Source organism: Aythya marila, assembly GCF_965140915.1.
Source record: "Aythya marila genome assembly, chromosome: 14".
Classification (NCBI taxonomy): Eukaryota; Metazoa; Chordata; class Aves; order Anseriformes; family Anatidae; genus Aythya; species Aythya marila.
Window position 1 is genome coordinate 16,617,919 of NC_139055.1, and position 19,122 is coordinate 16,637,040.

General features: G+C 43.1%; 1 protein-coding gene across 7 annotated transcripts in view; it reads left to right on the top strand.

Moving 5' to 3' along the window:
• The first annotated feature begins 8,356 nt into the window (after positions 1-8,356).
• Positions 8,357-19,122, top strand: part of MACROH2A1 (macroH2A.1 histone) — a 45,477-nt gene continuing 34,711 nt past the window's right edge. For 4 of the 7 annotated variants that reach the window (XM_082771473.1, XM_082771477.1, XM_082771476.1 and 1 more), the window contains exons 1-2: positions 8,357-8,435; positions 16,603-16,803. In XM_082771473.1, the coding sequence (XP_082627599.1) occupies positions 16,632-16,803 (172 nt within the window). In that variant the 5' untranslated portion in view covers positions 8,357-8,435; positions 16,603-16,631. Of the gene's footprint in view, positions 8,436-11,693; positions 11,754-14,736; positions 14,758-16,602; positions 16,804-19,122 lie in introns of those variants that run through there. The other 3 variants (XM_082771474.1, XM_082771475.1, XM_082771479.1) reach the window with 3 other exon arrangements.

Consider the following 19,122-nt stretch of genomic DNA (forward strand, 5'->3'; position numbering starts at 1 on the left):
TGTCAGCTCTTCTTGATCCTCTCGTTTCTTTCAGCGCTTAATGCTGCTTCTAGCAAAGTACTGCCATCAAATCTTATCTGATCTTTTTCCTCTTGAGAACGAAAGAAAAAAAAAAAAAAAGAAAAAGAAAAGGAAAAAAAAAAAAGCTTACATAAGGAATTCAGGTCATCTGAGTGCTCCTTCTGCCTTCCTGTCGGTTCAGGTATGTATAAAACTGACAGCTGACTATTTTATTAATTTACACATAATAACTATTATTTGGCACTCCTCCACAGCTACTCCAAAGTCAACATGAGTGTGTTAATCAGCTACCTGTGCCATCACTGCGATGTGATGTGGCCTACAAATGAGTGGCCTGGCAGCTGATGGAGGCTTTAAGGACCCAAAGCTCTTCCAGCAGTGTCTGTAAGAGGCATTTCCAGCAGCACAATTCCAGCTCAGCCTAAACCCGAGTCACAATTTCTGCTGTTTAAACGCAATCTAAACTCCACCTGCTGGCTGAGCTCCTTAACGGCATCATCTCGGCACAGGGAGGGTGCTCCAGCATCCCCTGGCAGTGCTTAGGGGCTAAAGAAAAATCTCATGGTACATCCCACTGAGAAAAGCACCGGGCAGGACTTTCTAAAGTGATTGATGGTTTTCGTAGCTCTGTCTAATAGACAGATGTCTAAAAGATCTGATTTGCAAAATCACTAATCGCTTTTGAAAACGTTGGGCAGAACAGCATAGAAATAATGAAATGCAAATGAGTCTAAGGAGAGACAAGAGAAAAGTCCTCTGCGTTTGTTTTTTTTTTTTTTTTAAGTGAAAGAAAAAAAAAAAAAAAGAAAAAAAAAGAAAAAAGAAAAAAAAAGAAAAGAAAAAGAAGAAAAAAAGAAAGAATGTATTTTATGAGCAAGGTTTGAGATAGTAGTTTGAGTAACCAGATGTTGCTTCATTTGCCAAATCCAGTTTCCAGAGATATCTTTCAAATAATTATATAACAGTGGACTTAATTATGTGTACAGATGCAGAGCACAAAGTATATCGTGATAATGAGCAATGAGATTGGTGCAGAAAGTAGATGTTCACTGAGGATTCCTGCATGCCTATGTTTTTACAAAGCCATGGATTGAAAGAAAATTAGGATTTTGCTTTCTTTTCTTTATTTTAGCACCAAAAAAAAAGCAACTTCAGTGGAAAAAACAATATATAGAGAGCCATTTAAGAATACGAGGTGCATTCAGGAGAAATGCTGTGCACTACTAAATGTTTCCATCTGTGATAAGGGTAATTTAGCACAAAACTGCACATCTCTTATTTTCTAAAAGCTGGCCAGACCTTAGAAAAATGTTATGATATTAATGAGACAGAAACCTCTGAGAATTCAATGCATAGCGTGTAGGGAAATAAAAAAAATAATTTAGGAGGCATATTCCCAAGCTGGGGGGGTTGTCCACAACAACCAGCACAGTCAGCAAGTCTCCAAATACTATTTCCTTTTCAAAATAGCAGATAGATTTAGATTTTCATTTTGTTACATATTCATATTTCATATTCGTTTATTATCCAATAAACAGTTTATGTGACTGTATTTCTAGCCTATGAATTGTTGGGGAAGTGTTCACCACAAGTATCGCCTGGAGAATGCTTTGATTTCCATGGTTTGAGTCGTGGGACAGGTCAACTGACACGTGAGCCTAATTCTGCTTGCCTGGTTGATCCACGAGCCCCGCAATGACCCTCCAAGCACCTCCAAATAAATATCCTGGCATATTTCTCCATGATCTTCACCCCAATGCTTTCCATAAGCCACTTTTTTATGAGCAAAAATGTCATCAAATGAATTAGCAAGAAGCAAGAAGAAGGGAATGCCATATCCCAAAATAAGTTGTGGGGCTTTATGTAAATACAGTAACAAGGAATATTTTTCTGTCAAAAAAAAAAAAAAAAAAAAAAAAGATCTTCTGTTTATACATTACAGACACAAAAAAGTCTGTCTCGCATCTCTAGGCTTGTGCTTGGGTTCAGGGCATTGATGTTTTCCTACCTTTACAATGGGAAAAATAATAAGTTCCTTCTTCCAAGGGCTATGTAGAAGGATGGACCCGGTGGCTTGTTGGTACATAGCTGGATGCTGGTTACCCCATCAAAAGCAGTATGTATGAGCACAATCATATCACAAAACCCACGAGAAATAAAATAAAAATAAAAATAATAATAATAATAATAATAATAATAATAATAATAATAATAATAATAATAAATAACAATAACAATAACAATAACAATAACAATAACAATAGCAATAACAATAACAATAAAGTAAATAATAATAATAATCCAGCAATAATCACTGGGTTTCTCATAAACATGTATAAGCTCTTTAAAAGCACAGGTTCTGAACAGTTGTCAGGAAACCAGGACTCCAGTTAGGCCCAGTTGGTCACGGTCCATGCCTGGGGCAGCTGCTGGCCTGGCTGGAGCAGGGGTGCAGTGCAGAGGGAGGTGTTGCTTTGCTCCTTCCTGCTGTTCTCCAGCCCCACCATGAGAAAACCTTCATGTGCTTCACTCATTGCACTGATGCTTCGCAGCATGCAGATTTTTAGGAGGAGCAAAACAAGCACTAGAACTCATTACTCGTGTGTATTTCTGAATTAAATCTGTCTGTTGTCTTCACACTCATGTTTTTCTGAATATTTCTGCTCTACCAGCAGCTGGAGGTGGACTGCTACAAAACGACACGGCAGATCTTGCTGAGCCAGCATTACCACATTTACGGTTCGTGCCTGTTTCCTTAGCCATGCCTGTTTCCTCAGCCCACCCCAGCTCCGTCTCCCAGCCTGGAGGCAGCAAGTGGCCTGCAGCAGCACCCCCAGCACTTCAGGTCCTTCCCCAAAGTCCCCTGTGATCGCAGCACATGGCTCTGCTTGGACACAAACATACAAGAACAATTCATATCCACACAAACATCCAGCACCATCATTTCTTGTTTCGTTTTCTCCCTGCACAGAGAACCCGCTTCAAAATAAACAGGAGATGCAATGGGCTCTGATATGAACAGATTTACAAAGGGCATTTTAAACTCAGGATGTTAGCCCCTAACAATCTTCTGTTTGCTGTGAGAGTGATCATCATATCTGTGGATTTTGTTGAATTTAAAGAGTAGGGTTTGTCTCATGAGATGAATATGGAAGCCCCTGATTTCAGAGCTGCCTGGTACTGTGGCAGATGCCAAATCTCTTGACTCCTTCATGAACTATATTCTATACAATACCTGTTGTCCAGCACGGGAGCTTTTTTAATTAATATTCCTCAGAGGGGTGATCTGATTTTTCTCTTGGAGGCAAAGAAATGGGTCCGTTTTAAAAATAACCTGCTATTTGAAGTGATGCATCAGCGAGCTCTCATGCAGAAGAGCAGTTAGTAAAGTATGCCATAGCAACAGCCACATCTTAATAGACGATCATCTCCTGGACATCTCCCCCTGCATTTCTGCAATTACCAACTCTGTCTCCTACCATCTGCAATTACATAAAATCCCTCTGGCAACTATAGCTATTGCTTACATGGAAAATTAATGTTGGGGAAGCTATGGGATTTAATAACTAAAAATAAGAGATGTGAGTTATTACTCCCTGCCTATCCACCAAGCTTTCCACCAGCTACCAGGAGCCACAGAGCAGACCACCATGGGACGTAATTTTGAATCCTCTGGCTTAATGATATAAATCATAGCTCTTAGATTTAATACTTCATTTGCACAATAACACAGAACTTTCCCCAGCCACTTGACATTCAGAATGCACTCATGCAAGAGGCTGCTTTGAATAGCAGAAGAAAATGAGCTGCGCTGCTTAATGCACAACCTGAACCAGGTTACGCTCCGAGCAGAAGGCTGACACTACACATAAGAGGTAGACAAGTGTGCCTGCTCTCCGTGTGCTCCAGCGTGCTTCAGTCTTATTTTAGAGCACGCTTCTTCCGTACTGCTGGGAGACAAGCATTCATGCTTCCTGATGTCACTGCGTCACACTGCAGTTTTGCTGACAACTTGATAACTCAAAACAGCATTTTGCTTTCATTTTGATGAAGTATGTTTTGAAACGCATTAGGTCCCTTTTATTTCGAAGAAGCAGGTTTTGAAATGCATTATATGGGAGGTTAATGTTTTCCCAACTCTTCAGATTAATTATGACTTTACAGATTTTTGGCGTGTCTTTGAATCACAGCATCCATTAGCTGCATAAATGACTTCGCAATCTGGGTTAAAAAGTGCAAGTATCATCATGGTTTTCATCTCCCAGATTTAAAATGGAAAAAAGTTGCCTTCCTTTTTAAAAAGTGGCATTTTAAAAATTTTCAAAGCAATTAAGGATTTGTGTGTGTGTGCGTGATAGGGGACATTGATAAAAAGTTGCATAGATGATACTTTTCTAGAAGAAAACAATTACAGCAACATTACAGCAATGGCATAGATATTCAAAAATTAGGTTGTTGCAAATCTCATTTTTGGAAAAACACAAAAGGTTGCCTGCCTCCAAAACCAAAACCAAAACCAACAACAAAAAAAGGATTTTGAACAAAAGAAGTCAATTATCTGTACTAACTCTCTGTTTACCAGCCTGGAAAATGAATCCCAGACACCCACTTCTGCTCTGAAAGTATTAATCTAACCATAACATATTAGCACCAGTTGGTGCTTCTGCTACAGAATAACATGTCTGGCAATAATATAGAGTTGACAGTGTCTTGAGAACACTGAGGCAGGAAAAAATAATTGTTTTTTTACATTCAGCAGAGGGTGAGTACACTCACAGTTGTTGGGACCTGAATGTCAAAGCAAGGAGTGGCTATCTGAAAATGGGATTCATTCTGTTCACCTATGGTAGAGGATGGCTGGGTGTAAAAGAGCAGCTTGCTTCAACAAAGCCAGCTGTTGGTTTTTGAAGGATGCTGGAAACCAATCTGCAGCTCTCTGTTTGTCTATATAGTGAAGGTAAAGGGGATTGTTATGATCAGTGGCTCTGACCCTGCACAAAATGTTTCCAGCATCAGTTCCAGGCATTATGGTCAATCTCTCTTGCATAAGCTCCTGATCTTGATGGATTAATTTTGGGTAATGGGCAATCTGCGTATCTTTATGGTGGCAGGAAACCAGAGCAAAGGGAACGAAAAGACCTGCTCCACACACATCCAACTCCTGTAGTGCAGAATTTCTCCCGACAACCACGGTGGGTTATAACAACCTGTATCAAGGCCAGTGTCGGCCCTCTGGAAATCACAGTTAATGCTCTCTGCGCTCAGCGGGGACGGATACTGGCTCTGTGCAATGCATTAAAGCATGATGAGCATTGACTGGATTTGGTAGGAGGTCACCGTGCCCGTTTGACGCAGAACGCAAGGATGTCAATAGCATTACACAAATTACAGGTATATGTAGGTGATTGTGGCCTGCCTTTAAGGAGTTAACCGAGGCACGGATTAGTGGTATAGTCTGCAGAAAGAGAGCAGACTAAGCAGCTGAAGGAGGTTCAGATAGCCCCTCCAGAGAAGTAGGTCACTCCTGAGGAATTTGAACTTTCTCTTGACCATGTGAAGGTGGAAGGAAACCAGCAGGGATCTGCTGGCTTTGCACACTAAATCCTGAGAAGATATTTCAGCAAACCAAAGTAACCTAGGCCATGTATTCTGAATATCCAATATAATAAACACACAAAAGCACCACTGACAAATGAGGTGACACATTCAGAATTAAGATAGCTATCCCAAAGTGAAAATGCTTGTCTAAGTTTAAGGGAATTACATCAGCTGCAACCCTCCCCACATTGCTGCTTCCCCTCCCAAGCAGTATTTCCTTCTCTGCCACCTATGCTGCATAAACAAGTTGGGTGTTTAGATTCTCAATCACTTAAGACTATCTTCTGCAAGTAGTCCCTTGAGGTTGCTCAAATTGATTATAGAGTCAGGATGTCAAAATGAAAAAACACAAAAATGTAAGAACACAAACTGTTTATATTAATCATAAAGGCAGCAGAGCTCTTGGAAAGGTGTTTTTTATCATCCTATATCTAAATAAATACATCACTAATCTGGCAAAGGGAATAAAACCCGAGCCAAAGTTTGTTTTAGTGAGGTAGTTTATGTAGTGTAGTTTTACAGACTTTTGTAAGCAATGCTCCCTTTTATACAATCATTTGTGCCACTCTATGTCCTTTCAAAGCCAGCCAAAATGAGCCCTCTTTGCAGACCCAGCAGACATTCAGCTTGATAAATCTGTGCGTTGGTGGGAGGTGAGGCAGGCGGTGTTAACATTATGATGATCAACATCAGTCTCTGTGCCAGCATCCTATTCCATGGAAAAATTGTTCAGGCTCTCTGCAAACCCAGGCAGAACTCAGGCAAACTTCAGAAATTCTCACCAGTTGTGTTTGGAAAGCTTTCTTCAAAGGCACAAGATCAAGATTGCCCTTAAAAACAGACATCATGAACGATGATAGTAGAAAGGCATAGACCTGTGCTGCTTTTGCAGATAGCTATCTTCACCTGGTTGCTGTGTATCAGCCCCATTAGACAATATTGCAGGTTCTTTAGATTCCATCTAGACCTTTCCAGCTTTTCATGTCAACAGAGATGTTTGGGTTGGTTTGTTTGTTTTTAAATAACATTTGTGTGGGTGACAGCAAAATGGGCTGGGAAGAGGAGTAGGCAAGGGAAGAGAAGAGGAGCAGAACTGCGGTGTGAAAGCAGAGGAGGAGGTGGGAGGGAGATGGCGTGTGTGGATGGGAACCTGGAAAGCAGAGTGTGTCCTCAGCTGTGTAAGATGAGCCATGGCAGATGGCCTAATAAGTACTGTATCCATATCCTTAGGTTAAGGGCAGTCAGGGACTATGCGGTGCTTTACTTAGCGGGGAGTCTTTGTTAGGCAAAACTGCGTGTGTGAATAGCATTGGGTTTGCAATTAGCGCTCAGGGAGCACAGCCAGACCACGGTTGCATTTGACTGTGTGCTGCACTGCAACGTAATGAGGGATGGCTTGGGAGAGCAGGAGTTTAGCCGCACTAAAAACCAGACCGATCCTGGCCATTTTTATGGGTGAGAACAGCAAAATTATAATTACTGAGCTTGGTTAGCGGAATTGCATGGTATTGCTATTGGGGGCCACACGGACTGTATGCAGTTCTGCCTGTACTGTGCCTTCTCTCCATCTATTTCAGAAACTTTTTTGGGTGATGTATCTCAGGCCAGGGGCAATATTAACCCTAATTTCTCTTCTATAATCCTCCCCCAGTTCCCTGGTTTTCATTCTTCCTTTATACCAGTCCCTTCTGTTCTGCTTTCTCTATCATATGACAAAGCTTCTGTGAATATGTGCTGATGCTGAGCAAAACAAGGAGAGCCGGAGCATGGCGTGCTGATGAGAGAGAAACTCCTTGCCTCCACCTACTGTCCCTCAGCCCTTCTCACCCCTCGCCCCTAGGGGTTAATGGCAATGATGCTGTGCCACTGTCACCTGTCACAGCTCCAGCAGCACCAAGGGACACAGGGGAAGAGGCCACAGGCCTCATCTTGCACTGAGCACTGGAGAAAGGGAGAAGCAGAAGGGTCTGGGAGCAGCTGGGGGACAGCAGGAGCAGGGAAGGTGCTGAGGGGACACCAGCCCCTGCCTCGTAACCCTCAGCTGGTGCGGGCAGGGGCTGCAGGCAGCAGGGAGCCGGCTCTCCCCATGCGGCAAGGTGCGCTGAAGGACATCTGTGCCACCACAGCAGGAATTCCTCCAAAAGCTCCATCTGGGGCCTTGGCAAGATGGCAGCCAGCCACTTTTGTACAGCAGGAGAAAGCAGTGCTCGCCACGGCGCGCTCCTTCCTCGCTCCCCGAACAAGGAACTTCGCTCGGGGAAGGATGCGGCACCGACCCCATGCTCTGCGCTCCCCTCCTTGAGGAGCGCGCACGATTTGTACACAATGGCCGAGGTCCTGTGTCCACACTGGGGCTGGGCGGCAGGGAACGGAGAAGAATTGAGGGGAATTGAGGGGAATTGAGTGGAACTGAGGAGAAAACTGAGGAGAATTGAGGGGAACTGAGGAGAAAACTGAGAATTGAGGGGAACCGGGGAGAGCCGCCTCCACAGCCCGGCGGGCGCCGCTTAGACGGGGGTGGGCGGCAGAAGGGACGAAGGTGGCGGCGCTGAGGGGACCGTGGACGGTGAGGAGACCGTGAGGGAACCATGAGGGGACCGCGAGGGGACCGTGAAGGGACCGAGGGGACCGGGGGCGTCCCCGTGAGGGGCGGAGGAGGCGGGGAGGGGCTGAGGGCAGGGGCTGAGGGGAGGGGAGGGACGCGGCGCGGGGCACTGTGGGAGCCCGCCCAGCCGTTCCCGTTGGCCCCGCGGGCGCAGCGCAGGCAGCGGGAGCGGGGCGGCCGCCGGCAGACATCTTGCGGCCGGGACCGCGCCGTAAGTCGCCGCCGTGGGGCTGCGGCCGCGTGTGGGGACGGGGGAGCCGAGTCCGCCCTTCCCCGAGGGCTGGGGCCGCTGCGGGCACCGCTGAAGGAGGAGGAGGAGGAGGAGGAGGAGGCGGTGGTGGTGCTGGGGAGGGGTCCCGGGGGGCAGCCCCCTCGCTGAGGCGGCTGTGTGTGTGGGGTGGTGGGGGGGGGGTGTTGGGTTTTGAGGTGAATTTGGGTGGGTTTTTTGTTTGTCTCGCTCGGGTTGCGGAGGCCTGGCGCTGCTCAGGCCGGGGGAGCCGGCGTGGAGGTGGCAGCGGGGTTTGGGGGTCGGCGGACGGGGTGGGGGCTGCACCGAGGGGTGGGGGGGGGGGGCGTTGGGCCCGGCGGGTCCCGGCCTCGCCTCAGCGCTCCCGGCCCCGGGGAGCCGCAGCCACCGCCGCCAGCTGCAGGCGACGAGAAGCAGGAGGTGTCCGCAGCCGGCTCGGCTTCGGGTGAGGAACCCGTGGCGTAAAAGTTACCTGCCCAAGGCGAGCGGCTTCGGCATCAAACGGAGCCGAGCGGCGTTTTGAGAGCCGTCAGAGGCAGCCAGGAGGGAGCGAACAGCGGTTTTCGGCTGGAAAAGGGGGCCCCTCGTGATTTCCTGAGCTGTCACCTCCCCAGTAGCTGCAATATGTCTGCCTGCAGGAGCCCGGCAGCCCCGCGGGCTGTCCCTGGTAGGGGCTGCGAGGAAAGGTGGGTGTAGGGGCTTAGGGCATCTTGCACAGCACCCAGACCTAGGCAGGGACCGACGCGGTTGTGCACGTAGCAGGCAGCCACAGGAACGGCTGCTTCCGTACCCCGAATCTTCTGAAATCCTTTGGTTTCCATCCTGATCTCCCAAAGTAAGTTGCAGAAGGCCGGGGCGTTCGCATCTGAAGCAGGTGTTTGGAGCCAGCTTGTTTGCGAGCCCGGTGGTGTAAGCCAGGTTGCTTCGTTCGTACTGATGGAAAGAAAAAGGCTGTTGAGAGGGGTTTGGGTGAGGCTTGTTATTTCTCTCTCGACTGTGGAAGTAGAGGACCGTTTTTTCCCCAGGACTATGTGAGGCTGTCACTTAGCAACAGGTCTGTGGGGAACTTTGCAGATCCGCTGCCTCCCCCGTTCCTGAGAGTCGGTCGAAGTAAAGGAGCTAACAGCAAGTCAGCAGCTACTGGAACCCGAATCTGGGTTCTTGGGCACAGCACTGAGTTAAAAGGTTCAGGCGTGAACAGGACAATTACAGTTGCTTCGATGAACATATTTTAGCAATCAAACGTGATATATTTTGTGTCAAGTAGTCCCTAGCCTGCTCCTGAGTGTATTTCTAAAAGTGGTCTGAAAGAAAGGAGTTACATTGCTTTTCTCCCAGGTTATTTTGCTGTGTTGCTACATTGTGGTGGCGGTTGTGTGTGCCAGGTAGCAGTTGCAGGTTACCTTGCTGTATTATATATTGTAACCTCGCACGCTGAAATGTTGTAGGCCCCTTGGGTTCCTAAAGAGTAACTTTGTTTTGTTGTGTATGAAGCATAGAGTACTGATTGCCAGTAAAACTAAATGTTGATAGTGCAAATTAAGCCATAACTGATCGAAGAAGTCATAGTTAAGGCTATAATTTGGCCTAATGATGGTAATAGAGGAAGAGTACTTAAGCACTGCTTGCTTTATAGATCAGCATTAGCAGGAAGAAAAACCTGCTACTGCAAACTGGCAAAGTAGGGATAAAGAAGCAGGAAGCAGTAATTGATGCCACAAGAGGGAAAAAAAAAAGAGCCTCCAGAGAGAGCCTCCCTTGGGAAGAAGAGTATTGATCCGGGGCAGATCAGTGAGCATTAGGCTTTGTCAGCGCAGTGCTTCTGAGAGGTGAGTTTGGAAAAGAAGTGTTCTAGATGCAATGCTCCCTCATTTGTTAGGGAGGGATGTAAACAAGAGCCTCTCTGAGCACAGAGCTGTTACAGTGCCTTGCCCAGACCCACCCAGAAGAGCAGATGGACAGGATTCAGCTTGTGGCCCTTGCTGCAAAAAGGGTGATGCTAGAAGCACAACACTCATGGCCCCATCTGTGGGCTGAGTTCTTGCACTCCTTGTCCTCAGAAGTACAACATCTTCATTAAATTTTTGGATTTGGAAGCATCCATGTGAATTCTTTACTGTGTTCTCACTGCTGTCCAAAATGTCAAGTAGCAAACAAGTTCTCAAAATGTTCTTTGAAACAATTTTTCCAGAACACCGGATTCATAAACAGTCTGGTGATTTCAGGTCCTGTACCAAATTTTACACTTCCTACCTACTCTACAAAAAGCTACAACACACAACTGGACTTGTTCTCATGCTAGCACTCCCAACAGCGGTCAGTGAATACAATTGTATTTACATTTTCCTGACTATTGGTGGCAGGGTGCCCAGCTAAAACTCTTGTCACACTCCCAGCACTGTTCAGAGAGGACATTTGCACATTAAGAGGATATTTGTTTCAAGGTTTCAGACCCATTGTGGAGGGTAGGGACTTCTGCCAGTTGAATAAAATTGTGCAATAGTATTCTGTTTTGCACACAGATTTGGTGAAAATGTTATTCCTCTTTTCATCCTGCTCTGCATTCTCATGAGGGCACTGGTAGATGAGTATTCTTTCAGGTTTTCATGCGAAAATAAATGTATACTGCTACCTTTGCAGATAAGAAATTACTGTAGTGCTGGAACAGCTGTTGTGCAACCAGTTTCACTCCTCTCTTCCAGACCACAAAGAATTGCTTCTTTGATAAAGCACTTAAGCTGAAATTTGAAATCACGACAGACGAAACAGTTACTGAGTTATTAGCTCTTCTTTTATGACTGTAGTACCTAGAAACCACGGTCACAGCCTGAGACACTGTTGTGCTAGGCAAGCATTATTAGAGACTTTTTTTTTTTTTTACTGACTCTGTAAGCAGTGCATTTTATAAATATGTCAGACTAGCTTCTGATTAGCCAAGAACAGAGCAGATTAGTTGTCAAAGCAAATTCAAGTGTACCTTTTCAGAGAGAGTTCAGTGAGCAGCTATTACAGTACATAAATAGGTTTAAGATGGAGTGGCAGCACTTACTTGTTAATCTTTTGAAACAATGGAAAGAAAATAGCATTGCAGTTAAGCCCTTGTGATACAAAAGTGGACTTTTCAGCTTAGTCTCTGTGTAGGAAAGAGGAGAAAAATAATTACTAAATTTTAGTATTTGTCCTGTTGTAGTAATGGTCTCCTGCATTCCCCTATACTTACAGATGTGATGCTGTAGCTCTAAATGTAATCATCTGTTTGCTGAGTGCAGTTAATACACCAAGGTAAGCCCACGAGGAGAACAATCCCTGTCTGACGGCAGTGGAAATCAAGTAATTTATTAAGTATTTAAAAAGCAGTACCTGAAAACTATTATTAGTGAGTGCTCTTTTACTGCTACTGCTGGATAAAAGGGTCAGAGTGACTGAGTTAATGAAGTGGTGTCTGAGCTATCAGAAACCAGGCATCACTTGACTGGGGTGTGCAGTCAGTACCTCCAGAACGATCTGATGGTAAACTTTCAGAAAAACAGATGCCTTTGGCCTTTAAATGTAGATGGTATTTAAAAGTGTTGTAGTGGAGTATCTACCTTCATACAGAAAGCTATGGCCAACAGCCAGCTTCAAGCAGAAAAATATTAATTATGCCGATTTCTTTTCTAAACCTGAATTTTATTTTGTTTCTTAGGCTACTTATTTCTGGCTTGTAAAGACATGACAGCAGAGGAGCCTTGTTAGAATCTTTGCTGTGTGCTAACATAATACCTTCACGTTCTCATTTCTGTAATTTTTGAAACATTAGGAAGTGGCGTGAATCTTGCTACAGCCTTTAAGAGGCTTTCAGAAAGCCGTGAGTCAGGTGCTGCATTCTGCAGCTGGGGCAATCCGTGTCCAAGCACAGCAGAGCCACTGGAGAACACAGCATTAAATTTTAGTCCGAGTCAAAGGTGGGCTTATCTAAGTTTACCTCTTAGTGATATCCCATGATTATCCCAGTGATAATTCTGTGAACTGTCACCTTGAAACTATATCATTTTATTGTCAAGCCTTTAAAGATGCTAAGCATTTGACAGAATTTCTCAGTAACTGCGTTGCAAAGGCAAGAGAGGAGTAAGAAAGGAAAAGGCTGGTCCATTGACTGGGATTTTTTTTTTTTTTCCTGCCCAAATCTTGTCTGAGCTGTGGTACATGTGATAAAGCTCCCTTTGGCAAGCACTGCCTCCCTCATCTGCTGGCTAGCAGTGACTCAGCAAATAGCCCTGGTTCATTAATGTTGGCTGTGAGCCAGAGTTTCTGGTGCTACAAAGATAAACCATTTGAAAACATATAAGGCACATAGTTTTCTTTGGTTTTTGATCTGTTGCCCTGCTCTTTACATTTAACTCTAATAAATTTCTTTGTGGTTTCTGCAAGTGAAATCTTTTTTTCTTTCCCTTCTCTTTTGCCATAGAAAACCAGAACTGGAGAAAAGTCTTTGAGAGCTCACTGGGCCATCCATCCCTCTGCTCAAAGGCAGGACATGCAAGTTCTGTAAAGTAATGATCCCAAATCCAAGATTAAGCCCCAGAAAAGCTCTTCCATTCCAGGTTCTCCCTTCCCCTTCCAAATTAAGCAGTTGGCAAAATGAAAAGTGGTGCTTAGAACTTAACTGGAATTTCCCTCCCTTTGCTCCCAGTATGTCAAGACATAGCAATTCCTTACATCTGGCAAGGATGCGGTCCTTTAGGCAGGATGCTCTAAAACTCACTTTATCACATTTTACATTTCATATGAAAAGTTACAAAAGTGCTTGCTTTGTTCAGCATGCAAGCCCCCGGCTTTCTGGTTTGGGCAATGTTTTTCTTTGTAAATAACCTTACAACTAGATAGCTCCTTAACGTACAGTAGGAGAGGATCGTGTCAGGATATTTCCAGGGTCATCCTAAGTATTGAGAGAAATGTGACCAGTATAAAATAAAAGGGGAAATGAACATCTAGATTTTGTAGAAGAGGTAAAATAATTGTTTTTTACAAGAAAAAAATATACTGTTTTATATATGGGTAGGTGTTAGATGGTTACAGATGATAGGAAACTTGAAGCTATTAAGAAGAAAATAGCAGGAGAAAAAGGGGAGAACATTTCCCAATCTCCAAAAACGATGGAAACTAAAAGCAAAATGTATTGCTCAAGCCTGATAAAGGACACTGGTTGAGCATGATCAAAGACAATTACATTAACAACAAACTTAGCATCACTTTGAGTTGATGATATTTATCCAGGGCCAGTGATTCACAGTAACTGTTTGTTTCTACATACAAAGGAACTGCTTCCCTTACTTTGTGAATAATCTTTTTCTTGGAACTGAAAATGAAAGGGCAGTGCTCTTTCATCTCCTCCTGTTGCCAGTTACACTGTGGCCATCTGTGGATGTCTTCCATTTGGATTTTTAGGCTGGGTGAGCTGTATTTACGGCAGCTCCTCCCATGCTGCTTTGGCAATAATTCTATATCGCCCCATATTTTACTCGTGCTTTGATCCAAATGTTGTAGCAGGTCACAGGTGGATGACATTCTCCCAAGGGAAAACAAAAAAACCCAAGGACATCAGGAAATAAGGACTTCCATATTGTCTTCCAGCTAGCCTGACCATCCCATAAACTCAGTGAGCTGGATTCCATAGATCAAGACCACAACTGTCTGCAGAGAGGCTTTGTGAGAGCTCACATCTGTGTGTCTCTCAAAGACCTGATCCAGTTGCTCAGCTCAGGGGAGACAAGAAGCCCCAGAACTTCTCCATTATTTGCTTCCTTTTTCTACTCCCTTTTTCTACTCCTTTCCTATCTTCCACATGGAATGTGCAAGTTCTATATCCTGATTTTTGGGAAAATAGGCAGTCCAGAACAAATATGTTCCTTTTGGAACATCTCTACTGAATTTAATTGTTTCTTCCTTTTTTTCCCCTCAGTAGAAGTGTGAGTAGATTGTTTAATTGTTCCCATCCCAGTTCTCAGACTCATACCAGTTAGGAGGTCAGATCTGTAATTAACATGGCATTCAGTTTCAGCTTTTTCTTCCCCAAGCTACCCTGTTCTGCAACAGGATCCTCACTAAAGCTATGGAAAGGATTTTCACAAGGGATTAATGACCTGTTTTTGGAAGTGTTATGTGTTAAAAATGTACTTTATTGTGACAGCTAAAACTCGATTACAAATGATTAATATAAATTTACCATTTAAGGCTTGCAGGTTTCCCTTGGAAAATATCTGATTTTTGTCATTCACCTGTCAGTTACAAAACAAAGGAATTCCAGGTGAGGCTAGAAGCACAGCTGTTTCTCATGCCCATCTTCTCTGTTGCTTAAATTCAGTGAACTTCTTCACGTTTGTGAGACTAAACATCTGTAGCACTGCTGAAAACAGAGCATGGACCATAAGAATTCACAGGCAGAAAGCCCGTAGCCAAGTGAAAGCCCCACCCAGCCATTCTCAGAACAATGGCAGAGCTAACAAGATGACAAAATGCAGCTAAATTGAAAGGTTTGTAAACCAGCTGTGAGCTCCAGTTTAGGAGGCTTCTCTAGGGAAGAAAATGTCCTCTTCACAGAGTCAGAGCTGTTACAGAGCTGAGTCCGCAGTGAAGGGAAGGGGGAGCAGGGCTTTTGATGCCTTCCTACTTCCAGTTTCCTGTCTGGTTTTTGACATCCCTTTCATAAACATAGCCTGACTTTTGTCTGAGCTAAAAAGGTGGGATTGTTCTGTTTACTTTTAACAAGCCATAAACCTGTTGCATTTATTTTACTTAATGTGCTGTGCAGTTACAGAATCCTTGATGAGTAAAGTGTGGAGGTGGAAAGGAAAATAAATGTTTAATTTGTGAGCTTCTTTTATCCTGAGTGGTCTTGATTTGATACTTACGCAGTCGGTATCTCAGTGACTCACTGAGGTTTAAGAGACTCCAGGACATGTCAGTACAGATCAGAAGTTGCAAAATTAGAGTTGGTGAACCTGTTTTGCCTAATTCTGAGTTCACGCAATCACGGATTCAGATGGTTGGCAAATACAGTTAAGTTCATATGGAGAAGGAGAGAATTCAGCATAAACATGAGAAAAAAAAAAGTAGGGAAACAGAGAACTAAGTGCTGTGATGGGAAAGCAGGCTTGGAGAGCTTCTGCTGAGTATATAAACACACAACAACTTTGCATTCGTATCAGGTAAAATTTGGGCATCCAGGAAAGAGCCGGGATGTATCACTGATGTATACCACTGGTTTCCCTAGAGTTCAGACATGCTGGAGGGAGGGAGTGGGAGAACAGTCTCCTTCTCAGTAATTTCAAACCCCAGTGCATTGCCTAAACCTTCAAAGACACTTTGGGAGTCTGCAAAATCTCCACCTCTTTGGGTTTGCCAGTTTCTATATTACAGCCTGAGCAGAAATCAAAGAGAGAAAAAAATATTTGACAGCTGTATCAGCAGCAGGTTTCTTCACAGAGATAAACCGAGATGCAGTTGTCAGATAGCTGCTGGGTGTTTAGACCACTGTTATATTAGGGAAAGATAGCAGACAGAAGGTTGTACTGCTGCAACATGCCATCTAGGAATCTGATTAACTTCAGCATGGAGATAGCTGGATGCTGGTAGGTTTGAATCTCAAGGGGTTCATTTCAGGTCTTTCTAAAAAACGTGTTTAGTTTACAGGAAATGTAGTTTACCATGCATAGGTCTGTGTTCTGTAAATCCACACAGCCTTGAAAATCCATGGTTTGTTTTTTTTTTTTAGGAAGATAAAATAAAATGTACAAGAACCTTAGTGTGGGTATGGTTTTCTAGTTGGGAACATAGTTATTCATGAGTATAACAGTCCTACCGTGGTTGTTCAAATGCCAAATCAACAGTTTTTCCAGGAGAGCAGAGATTCATGACAGTTCTCCCTGCAGAAAGCATCCTCTGCCTTCATGCTAAAGTTCTATTTTCCATCTTAGGTGGTTATCACACTTTGCTCCACTAATGGTGCCAGTTTTAACACGTTAGGAATTTCAGAAAAGTAATTCCAAAGCCAATTTATATGAAGTTGCTTCTCTGATTACCATTTGAAATCATTTAAATGTGGTATTCCTTATTGATAACCTTTTATCTTTTTCTTTTCCCTAATATATAGAGCGTTGTTCCAGACCCAATACAGCCAAAATGTCCAGCAGGGGTGGGAAGAAGAAGTCAACCAAGACTTCGCGCTCTGCAAAGGCTGGGGTCATATTCCCTGTTGGAAGGATGCTGCGTTACATTAAGAAAGGCCACCCGAAGTACAGAATTGGTGTAGGTGCTCCAGTGTACATGGCTGCTGTACTGGAATATCTGACTGGTAGGTTTTGCAGAACAATGTGAAATAGTGAAAACAGTGAAAGAAATAATATAAACTGAATTGGCACAGTATGCTAATGGGAAAGCATTAACAGATCCTTTGATTTATAGACTAAATGAAACGTTACTGCTGAAGTAAGTGCTATGTTGGTCCTGCATCTTAGTCAAAACCAAGGTACAGCTACCCCTGCCTCAGAGCTTTCATGGCTTTTTTTGTGCATTGCAGAATTTGATTCGCTTTGACCTGTTGTAAACACTCTTTTCCACATTGTCAGTCAGAAGGACTTACTGACATCACTGTGTATGGACTGGGCCTTCAGTGTTGCAGACCTTCCTGCTCTGATTTGGTGCCTTGTGGATTTGCTTGGGTTATAATTATTGATAAGGGAATACATTCCTTTTAAATGGAGAGCTCCTCAGTGTTTACACAGTGCTAAGGTAGCTTACAGTGTTATTTAAGCAGTTTTCCCCAATTTGCAGATTATTTTTGAGACTATGTAGGCTGTTTGCAGTTTGAAGGGGTCTGTGTGTAAATGCACACTATTCATCTGCCACAGATCAGCATAGCTTATTTGCTTTTGGTTGTAGTCATTTTTCTGTTTCTCTCATCACAATTGAATGAGAACACGTTAAATGATTATTCCATCTTCACAATGCACTCTTGGAGGCTGAAAGTATTGTTTGTCCTCTGCTTAGAAAGAAACTTCAATGGAATAAAGTGCTTTGTCCTAGATTTGCAACTAAAGATGCAAGTAAAGGGCATTATGTAGCAGTTCTTTGCTCATACAAGACTTAAGACATTGCAAATTTACCCCACAAAAGAGCATATAAAGTAGTCATCTGAAGGAAAATGAACCCTAATTGCAATAGCATCAACATATGGACTTTTTTTTTTTGGAGTACCATTTTTTTCTGGAAAAAAATGGACAAGAACGAAGGATCAATTCAGGTTGCATTCACATGGCCAGATCGACTTGCAAACACGTAAGCAAGGGATTTAGCAAAAAGCAAAAGCGCTAAATGGATGAGTGTTGGGAGACAGGTTCTATCAGCATGACTACAGAAAAGCTCGTGTTGGATCGCATGTCTCATAACGCAGTTCTGTGTAGAGTGCAATTGCTTATTTCAGTGTTCTGGTTGCAACAGATGCAGGTGTTTCAGGGTCTTTAAGCTGTAATCAGTTTTGTGTTTTTTTTTTAACTTTGATTTGAGCAAAGCATGTAGTATGTATAACGTGACCTGAGTCTGACAGCTATGATCATACACATTTAAGGCAATTTTAAATACACCTCATAATTTATATTGACAATGAAGGATAGAAATAGGCTTGTTTTCTATAAAGCTTCCAACCCTAAAGACGAAGATTGGTAACATCAGAGAATAATTAAGAGTACTTGATTTCTGTAAGGTATTTATATTACATTATTGAATTTTCTAAGCCATCAGACTTTTCTTCACTTGTTCGTGTTCACGGTTTTATTTATTTGAGCCTTTTCTCTAAAAGAATGCTTTTAAACTTCATAGATGGCCTTAAAAATTAACATTTCCTTCAGCTAGGTTCCTGCTTAGAGCAATAACAACTCAAATAAAATGCTTCTTAGGGTGAATGGGGCTTTGAATACTGCCCTTTTAAAGAAACAGAACAGTACAGGTGAGCTCAAGGCACTGCTAATGAGCAGCACATGTTATTGGTTAACCCTTTGATTTAAAGGTTTTCTCAGTTTAGGCAGCAGAGAATAAGCTGGGGAAATAGAGGTGTTTCTTTAACTGCCATGCATCCTGGGAAACCAGTTGAGGAGATTTAAAATAAATAAATGTATACCCATCACTCCTTCAGGAAATAGAAAAGAGGGGGAGGAAGAAGAAGAAGAGCTATGGGGGAAGGTACCTCTGTTCATCTCCCTCAGAACACTTTTAAACTTTTTGTATTGCCGTTCCCCCACAAAAAAAAAAAAAAGGTAGATAGTCTGAGGATCCTGTACTTCAACATTTTCTTTCATTGTTACACATAGATACATCTCAAAAACATAAATACTTATAGAGTTAATAATAGTTTTGTTTTATGACTGTTTCGATCTGGTGACTTTTTTCCACCATTCTTTAAGTCTTTTACACTATATAGCTTAATTTATTAACCTTTAATAATGAGTATATTTTCTGAAGTTCAAGTAACTCATTGTTTTCAGTATGATTCAGAAACACTTCCTGGAAATGGGATGCTTAGACATCTTTCTTCTGTGTGGTGTTATTTAATTTTTTAACTTCTTGGCAGTTATTATTTCACGAAACCAGAGAAATCTTGACTTCTTTATGGGAGAGT